Raw genomic sequence first — 9,543 nt, 5'->3', positions numbered from 1 at the left:
GTGTGCATGTCTTGGGGGAAAGCCCTCCAAGCCTTGTTCCAGGACATGGGGGTGTGGAGCTGTGGAGCAAGATGGTCACATCATGTCTAATGTGACCTGGTTGCTGTGTTGAGAACACCGTGAAGGGACGTAACAGGGACGCGGGGAGACGAATTAGGATATTAGCTCAATAATTCAGGTGATAGATGATGGCGCCATGGGCCAGGGGGAGGAGCAGAGCTGGTGAGCAGTGATGTGATCTGGACGTATGTAATGAGAAAGCAACAATTTGTGATGACCGTGGGATCTGAGAGAAAGAGGAATACCAAGGTGGAGTTCATGTGGCCATTGACTGAGAGGAGAAGAAGCACAATCTCAATGCTGTGCAGTGTTTCATCACATGAAGCGCCATCCTCTACCCTACAAATCCTCAGCACTTAGCACTTAGGTTGACTGCAGATGTTGCTCCCAAAGTAATAGTTCAGTAAAAGTCAATGCCAGAGATTTTACATGAATGTCTATTTCCCAGGCTACACATGCTCCGTGCCCTTTAGCACACAGTACACATTGGCCTTCAGGAGGTGACGCAACATCATCCACGGAGCAGCTGGGAGGATGCATTCGAGAACACTGGGGATAAATTCATGTGGAAAATGTGCTAACTGATATAATCTCTTCATGCCTCATATTCTGTGCCCCCCACTCACCCGCAGGTGGCCTTTCTGTCCCACCCCCAGCTTCATGTGGTGATGGAAATAGCCAATGCAAGTTCTCCAGAAGTCTTTGTACTCCTGGGCTTCTCTTCACGACCCTCACTAGAAACTATCCTCTTCGTCCTTGTCTTGGGGTTTTATGTGGTGTCTCTCTTGGGCAATGGCACCATTATTCTGGTCTCCTGTGTGGATGTGCACCTCCACACTCCGATGTACTTCTTTCTTGCCAATCTCTCCTTCCTGGACATTGGCTTCACCACAAGCATCATCCCACAACTCCTGGTCAACCTCTGGGGACCACAGAAAACCATAAGCTATGGAGGGTGTATGGTCCAGTTCTATATCTCACACTGGCTGGGGGCTACTGAGTGTGTCCTCCTGGCAGTTATGTCCTATGACCGCTATGCTGCCATCTGCAGGCCACTCCACTATACTGTCACCATGCATCCAAGGCTTTGCATCAGCTTGGCCTTCATCTCGTGGTTCGGGGGTCTGACCATCAGCATGGTGGGCTCTACACTCACCATGCTCCTGCCGCTGTGTGGGAACAATCGCATTGACCACTTTCTCTGTGAGATGCCCCTCATTATGCAACTGGCTTGTGTGGACACCAGCCTTAATGAGGTGGAGATGTATATGGCCAGCTTTATCTTTGTTGTCTTGCCTCTGGGTCTCATCCTGGTCTCATATGGCCATATTGCCTGTGCTTTGTTGAAGATCAGGTCAGCAGAAGGGCGGAGAAAGGCCTTCAACACCTGCTCTTCCCACGTGGCAGTCGTGGCTCTGTTTTACGGGAGCATCATCTTCATGTACCTCCAGCCGGCCAAGAGCAACTCTCACGAACGGGGCAAGTTCCTGGCCCTCTTCTACACTGTGGTCACCCCGATGCTGAACCCCCTGATTTACACACTGAGGAACAAGGACGTGAAGAAGGCACTCAGGCGCCTTGTGTTAGAGAAGAGCTGTGGCTTTGTGGGGACACGGGGGCACATTTAGAGACCGTAGTCACTAGTGAGGAGGAACAAGTTTAAAGGTATCAAAATAGATTTTAGGGGCAGGGTATTTTGAGATGTCATTTCTGTTCCAATGTTGCTTGAGTTCAAGGAAGATGATAACATGAGATGAATGTGCTCACCCACTATTTTCACGCTTAGGTGAAGAGAAAGTAATTGCTATTTCTATTTTTCATTAAAAATTGTAACGTTTTGGGGGTGGCCAGGTAGCGTAGTGGTTGAATTCACGCGCTCCACTTTGAGGTCCTGGGTTTGCCGGTTCAGATCCCCTGTGCGGACATACTCAGCACTGGTCTAGCCTTGCTGTGGCAGGTGTCTCACAAACAAATAGAGGAAGATTGGTATGGGTGTTGGCTCAGGGCTAATCTCCCCCAACCCAAAATAATTGTAATGTTTTGTTAGTTGTTTATATTGTTATATATGCAATATACATGTTAATTGTTGTATTGTTAACTGTTTATTTGGTTATAACGTAAATTGTTATATTATTTTGTTACCTGTTGATATTAATGTCTGCCATTGAAGGTGCCTAGTCTGTGAGAAGTCCTTTACATTTTAGTCCAATATTTGCAACGACTCAGTGAGATAGATATTATTAACCTCATGAAGCTTAGCTAATTACAAAGCTATTAAGGTTTTATGCTGAATTTAAGTCTAGAGCTATCTGTCTGTCGACTTGCTTCCACTTTGCCTTTAATAAGAAATAGATGTTGGTTCTTTGTGCTGCTTCCTGGCACAGAGTTTCTAGGACCCTTGGAGTTTCCTCAGTGACATGGGGGAGAGGAGCTTCTTTTGTTATTCATAACAAGCCCATTTCAACCCTACCTGATTTATGCAATGAGGTGACTCCAGGTGGGGCCCCTGGATGGCTTCAGGATGGGGACTGGTGGCCAGGGGATCCATGTGATCAGAGGGTTGGAACTTTCAGCCCCACCCCAGACCTTCAGGGAGGGAGAGGGGCTGGAGGTTGAGTTCATTCACCCATGGCCAGTGATTTAGTCGTTCATGTCTAAGAATGGAACCTCCATAAAACCCCTAAATGACGGGGTTTGGAGAGCCTCCTTATTGGGTGGGTGTCACACACCAAACCCCCCAGGGACAGAAGCTCTTGCACTAGGGGCCGTTCCAGACCTCACCTCATGTACCTCTTCGTCTGGCTGTTCTTGTTTATCCTTTACAATAAACCAGTAAAGTTAAGCATTTCCCTGGGTTCTGTGAGACGTTCTAGCAAATCATGGAAGCTGAGGGAGGGGTCATGAGGACCCCTGATTTAGAGCCAGCTGGTCATAAGTCTGGGTGGCAGCCTGGGACTCGGGACTGCCCTCTGAACTGAGGGTTGCTGTGGGATTGAGCCCTTGGACCTGGGGGGTCTGTGCTGACTCTGGGCAGTGGTGTCAGGTGGAGTGGAGAGGTTGACAGTCTGGTTTCTGCAGAGCAGGGAGTTGGTTACTGGAAGGAAAATCTCACACATTAGGAGTCAGAAGTGCTGAGAGTAAGAACAGTCCGTACCCTTCAGGAGCGGGAAGCTGAAGACGCAAACATCTCAAGAGCAGAACTCTGAGTCGGACTCCAGCCCGTTAGCGGTTTCATCAGTAACGCGCTGCACTGATCAGCTATGACCCTGCACTGTCGACGCTCCTGTTCAGCTGGAGACCGTCTGATTCCGGGAACTGTTAGGATGCTTTCACCCACTCACTGGTACCTTTGCTCACCTTCTTCATATGTCCAAGCGTGCGTTCGTTCATTCTTACAGCGAGACCTATTTCTGGAGGTTATGAAAACGAGCTCACAGCACCGGCCTGGGATGGAGAAATCAAGTTCACAGAGCAGTCGCTGGCTTTGTTGATTTAAAGCTTAAAACAGTGTTGTGAAGTTGATAATGTTGACATTTTAGAGACTGGAAAATCTGACCAGAGAGAAAATTCTGATTAGAGAGAAAAGATCACATTTACGTTTGTATTCAGTGCCTCTATATCTTCGATCTTTCATGAGAAAACAATGCAGTACTTGTTTTGCATATTTAACAGTTGTGCAGCATTTTCTGTGTCCTAGGCACTATTTAAGCTATTCATTTACTAATTAATCTAAACATGAGCTCATTATATCCTCCTCCAATGGGAAAACAGAAAAGGACCAGGCATAGATCTCTGCAGATTTGGATTCAAGGTCAGGCTCTCCCACTCACATTCTCTTGATCTTCTGCTCCCATCCTTCAATCTTGTTCCCGCCCTCTTTTGGGATTCAAAATTGCGTCAAATCCCAGGATCAGATAAGGCCTCTATTGCATCCTCCTCATCCACAAATTCCTTGGAGAATGTAAAATCACTTATTTAAGCCAAAGTTCTTATTTGTGCTTAATGAAAAGAAATTAATAACATTCTTAAGTTACTAAGTAAAGGAAAATGTCCAAAAAATTCGGGAGGAATATTTGTATCAGAGAATCTGCAGTATGGTAAACCACCTCTTCTAACGTGAGACTGAAGCCCTTGTACCCTGAATTCTGAAACTCGTGGAACTGAGGATAGCAATGCCTCCTTCATAGCGTCACTGTGAGGATTAAGCCCAACTGTGCAACGTGCTAGGCACCCTTCAGGTGCTTGACAAATGTCAATTCCCTTTCCTGTCAACACCAGTGGACCAGCGTGACTCAGGATAAAACCCAGAAAACCTTTGGTCCAAGTCTCGTGGCTCTTCTGTGGGATGAATGAGCCCACAGAGGCATGGGGTAATGGTTGGGTCTGGAGAGAGCGAAACCTGTTATTACAGAGAAAGGAAAGCGACTCACGGTTGGGTTGAGTTTCTGTTTCTTATCATTTCTGTTTCCTCCAGCTGGTAGATTTGATGGCGATTTGTTTGACAGCTGCAGGAGGAAGTCAGAAATTCCCAGGACCACCTGCCTAAGGTCCATCGCTTTTCTCCCAGCTTCTGTGTCTCCTCTGTCTCCAGACATGTCGGGCATATTCCCAGATTCTCTAATGATGGGCAGGTCCCCAGGAGAGGCCAGGAGTAAACTGAAACTTCATCTGCGGGAATGGTTTTAGCTTTCTCTCATCTGGGGGAATGATTTTAGCCTTCTCTCACACCACATCTGTGATCTAAATGGCTGACAAACACCAAGATGAACCATTGGAAATGCATTTACTTTCAGTAAACCTCTTTTTCACTTTGGTTTTTTCGTGCTGAATTTTAGCTCTGCACCACCCCTTTTAGGTAAATTTTAAGAGTTTCTTAACTTTTTGTCCATTTTTCCCTGTCATTCCTCCTTACGCACCGAGGACGGACATTTCTCCCTAACACATAAGCCACCTACTTCTTTCTCCAGCTCATCAATGTCCACGCTGTACCACTTCCCCTCTGCCTTTGAAGAGTCGCCATCACCAGTGCCAAACCTCATTCTCAACGTCTCCCATTGGCTCTGTCCTTGAACAATATGCCCCAGTTACTGACAACTAAGAGTCATTCCTGAGCCACCGCTCGCTTCAAACTCTTACAGTTCACATGTCGTCCCTTCAGTGTGGAAGTCTTTTCAGACCTTGGTAAGCCTGCCTAACGTGTGCAGCGCCATCCAAACAGCAGCCCCTCAGAATGCCCTTCCTTCCAGCCGTTGCAAATCAGAATTCCATCCCCTCCTTCCTCTTGTTTCTACAGCACATTGTTTGTGCTTCCTCCCAGAGCACATAAACGTTTGCCCTATCTGAAGAAGAGGAGATTGTGCGGGAGTGGCGATGACTTGACATCGGAAAGTATACCCTGGTCCTCATTTCACAATGTTTACATACATTAAATCATCGCATTGCACAGCCTAAAAAAAGAAAGAAATTACACTGTGGTTTCATCACTTGATAGCAAAAGTGAGCTTGACAAGCTCTTATCCTTCCTCAGCAATACAACATCTAATTTTTTTTTAAAGCTACACACTAGTGTTTCTTGAAAAGCCTTGTGCATTTCTAAAGTCAGCATCCTCTGCAGTCTCTTCTCTGTTTAATTTTGTTCTTGAGGCCAAGAGTGCTGTTTCATATAGACTTTCCATTAATATTAATTAACCTTAAGGAGATGAAAACATTTCTCATCAGGGCACATGTTTAAATTCAACTCTTTGGGTACAATGGTGTCATTTTCTCTCCATCTCCAAAGACGACATACAAATGTCCAGCAGGTACATGAAAAGATGCTCAGCATCACTAATCATCACGGAAATGCAAATCAAAATCACAGTGAAATATTATCTAACACCTTTTAGGATGGCTGTTACCAAAAATAATAAATGATAACAAATGTTGAGGAGAGTGTGGAGAAATTGGAACTTTGCGCACTGTTGGTAGGAATGCATAAGGCGCAGGCACTATGGAAAAGAAGATGAGAGCTCCTCAAAAAATTAAGAATAGAGCAATCATCTGACCCAGAAATCCCACTTCTGGGTATTCATTCAAAAGAATCAAAATCAGGACCTCACAGAGATGTCTGCACTCCCATGTTCATTGCAGCATTATTCACAATACCCAACATATGGAAATAACAATATATATTGTATATAGACACATACATACACATCATGGAGTATTATTCAGCCATGAGAAAGAAGGGCATCCTGCCATTTGCAACAGCATGGATGGACCCTGAACACATTATGCTGAGCGAGATAAGTCAGAGAAAGACAAGTCCTGTATAATCTCACTTATATGTGGAGTCTGAAAAAGCCAAACAGAGAGTAAATGCTGGTTACCAGGAGGTGTGGGTACAGGACAGATTTGTTTAAGGTTACAAACTTGCACCTAGTAGGTAAATAAGTCCTGGAGAGCGAAGGCAATTTGAATTTCAGATAAACAACAAATGTTTTTTCGTATAATGCTCCAAATATTGCAAACTTATACTAAAACAAGAGCATTTGTTTATCTGAAATTCAAATCCGATTTGGCATTCTGTCTGTTTTCTAAATCTGGCAACCTAACATGGTTCCAAAGTAAGGCAAGAGAAGGTGTGACGTGGGGGTCGCCGTGAGTCCTTAGAGTATGCGGTCAGCAGGTTCAACCTTCCTAATTCACAATCGCCACCCTTCACCCCCCAACACAAACGCACACGCCCAGCCCCTGCTCCCTGTCCCCTTTCTCCCAAGAAGGGCAGTGCCCGGCACCAGGACGCACCTGAGTTCTCTCGGGAGACAATTTCCCATCCTCTCTCTGTGACTCGGTGTCTCCGCTCCTGACTTTCCCCCACGCCGGGCAGTCCTGACCAGAGCAACGAGGGGCAGGAAGGAGGCAGGACGCTGCATCTGAGCTGCATCTGACCTCTGGCCTGTGTGTCGCCAACCACGAGCTGCGAGGGGCCGGGCGCGGTAGAGACGGCAGGAACCGTTCTGACGGGGAGGGGAAGAAAGCCGTGTGTGTGCGCCTGCGTGTGCATGCGTGTGCACATGTGTGTATGTGCGTGTGCATGCGTGTGCGTGCATACTGCGGGGAAAGATCAGGCTGCAACGTGAGAGAGTAAATCGAACTCTCAGGTCCACTTGGCTTTCAAGGAAATCCCCGGATTGCAGGACCAGACGGCAGGGCCTCTCCCATTCCCCGGAAGCCTGGGATTTCAAGACTCCCAATATTTTGTCCTCTTCCAAACACGCAAAGAGGAAGCCTATTGTGAGAAAAAGAAAAAGCAAGGTTGGAAATGAAATGATTATTTGTTCCTCTGGTTGTAAAACCGACGTCAAATGTAAATGTGCTTCCTCGCAGGTCCGAGGCCTCAGAAACAAAACGGGAAAGAAGGAGCAGCGGCGCAGGACGACAGAGGGACACCGGCGTCAGTGCAGGGGCGGAGGGCGCGGCTGTTCAGACGCCGCACGGGGAAGGGAGGGGAGGGGAGGGGAGGGGAGGGGGGAGTGGGAAGGGAGGGGGAGTGGGAGGGGAGAGGGAGGGGGAGCAGGGGGGAGGAGGGGGGAAGAGGGGGGAGGGGAGGAAAGGGCAGGGAGGCCCGCAGACCCGGCTGCCCGACCTTCCCACCTCCTCCCGCGGGGCTGCCTCTGGCAGGGACGGCGGGTGCTCCGGAGCGGGGCGGGGCGGGGCGCAGGGTGGTCCCCAGTCTCCTGCGGCGGCCCGGCCCGCGGGCGGCGCTGCTCCTCCTCCTCCTCCTCCTCCTCCTCCCTCCGACGGGGAAGGCGCTCGCTGAGTTCAGACCCCGCAGGCTCCTGCCTCCAGCTCCTTTCCCCCCAGTGAGGATCCCAAGGCTGAGGAGCTTAAGTTACTGCCAGCCGTCCGCGGAGCTCGGGGTCTCGAGCGCCTTACGATCAGTTCTCAATCTTGTGTGACTGTTTTGTTTCCGTCTTAAGCCCGAGGAGATGTGTTTGAGGCAGAGGAGCGCTCGCCCCTTGCTGGGTTTGTGGTTCACCGAATTCACGGCTGAGGGCTGTGCCCCAAAGCCCCGCTTCCTAACCTTTCGCGTCGGTACCCACCCTCCGCGGACCCACTAAATGCACAGCCCGATTTCGTCAGACTGGGCTCAGCCCTCCGCTTTCTAACAAGCTTCCAGGTGCTGTCGCTCCCGCTGGTCCCTTGAGCAGCAAGGCACTAGGCCGGGGGTCCCAGACCAAAGGCATGCGCGCCACCTGAGGACTGTTAGGAATGCAGATTCTCAGGTCCCCGCTCACACCTGCTGCATCAGAGACTCTGGGGTGGCGTCCTCCTGTTGCTAAATTGGAGAACCACCGCAATAAACCGTTCTTTCTCTTTTCTGACTTCTCACAAATGAACTCATCCATCCCCAAACGCCTAACTAAGTGGGTCCCCACTGGGCCCCAGACGCTCAACAATGGAGATGTGGCAAGACCACAGTTCCAGTTTTCTGAGCCTCTTTGACGCCCCCTCAGCCCACACAAGCATGAACGGACTGGAAAAGGGCAAGACTTTAATCCCACTACTGATGGCTAACCAAAAGAACTCGACTGTTGGGGTCTGGCCCCGTGGCTGTGTGGTTAGGTTCACACATTCCACTTAGGCAGCCCAGGGTTTGCTGGTTTGGACCCTGGGCATAGACCTACACACTGCTCTTCAAGCCATGCTGTGGGGGCATCCCACATAAAAGAGCTAGAATGACCTACAAGTAGGACATACAACTGTGTACTGGGGCTTTAGGGAGAAAAAAAAGAAAAAGAGGAAGATTGGCAACAGATGTTAGGTAAGGGCGAATCTTCCTCACCAAAAAAAATAATAATAATAATAATAACTCAATTATCATAAATCCCCTCCCTGGGAGTTTCATCCACAAGGAAAATTGACCCATCACAGGAGAGGAGAAGAGATGAGAAGTCATCACCACACCCAGACAGACATTGTCACCTGCTATCCTATCTCCCTTCTGGTCTCCTAAGGGCCCATTTATCTTTGCTAAAAATCACTTGCTCTCTCATAAGTGGCCTCTGTCCCCTCCCTTCCTCCTGCTAAGATGGTAGATAAGCTGTAATATCTCACCACTCCTTTGGATAGTCACTTTCTTTCTGTGATGCCCTCGTGCATGTAAAACTAAAAATTAGTAAATTTGTATGCCTTTCTTCTGTTGATCTGTCTGTTGTCAGTTTAATTCACAGGCCGCCGGTTACTGAACTTAAGAGGATGGAAGAAAAGTTCTTTTTCTCCCCCAAATTGCTTGGTTGGTGATAATCATTATATTTACTATTGTTATTATTATTTCATACTAAGGAATTTTATAATTAGCTTAGTTGATTCTCCTCTGGAGCTTGTGGGGATATTTTTTAGATTCCACATGTAAGTGAGATCGTGTAATATTTGTTTTCCTCTGGAAAGCACGATGCTATCTAGTTGCGCCCATGTTGTCAGCAACAGCAGGATTTCCTT

At 48.1% G+C, this 9,543-nt stretch overlaps 1 protein-coding gene across 1 annotated transcript; it reads left to right on the top strand.

Annotated features, from left to right (window-relative positions):
* The first annotated feature begins 728 nt into the window (after nucleotides 1-728).
* On the top strand, nucleotides 729-1,688 carry OR2C3F (olfactory receptor family 2 subfamily C member 3F). Its single transcript, XM_023616976.2, has one exon. The coding sequence runs from the start codon at nucleotides 729-731 to the stop codon at nucleotides 1,686-1,688; it is 960 nt and encodes a 319-aa protein (XP_023472744.2).
* Nucleotides 1,689-9,543: the final 7,855 nt, after the last annotated feature.

Source organism: Equus caballus, chromosome 14, assembly GCF_041296265.1.
Source record: "Equus caballus isolate H_3958 breed thoroughbred chromosome 14, TB-T2T, whole genome shotgun sequence".
Classification (NCBI taxonomy): Eukaryota; Metazoa; Chordata; class Mammalia; order Perissodactyla; family Equidae; genus Equus; species Equus caballus.
This window is presented reverse-complemented; position numbering and strand designations above follow the sequence as displayed.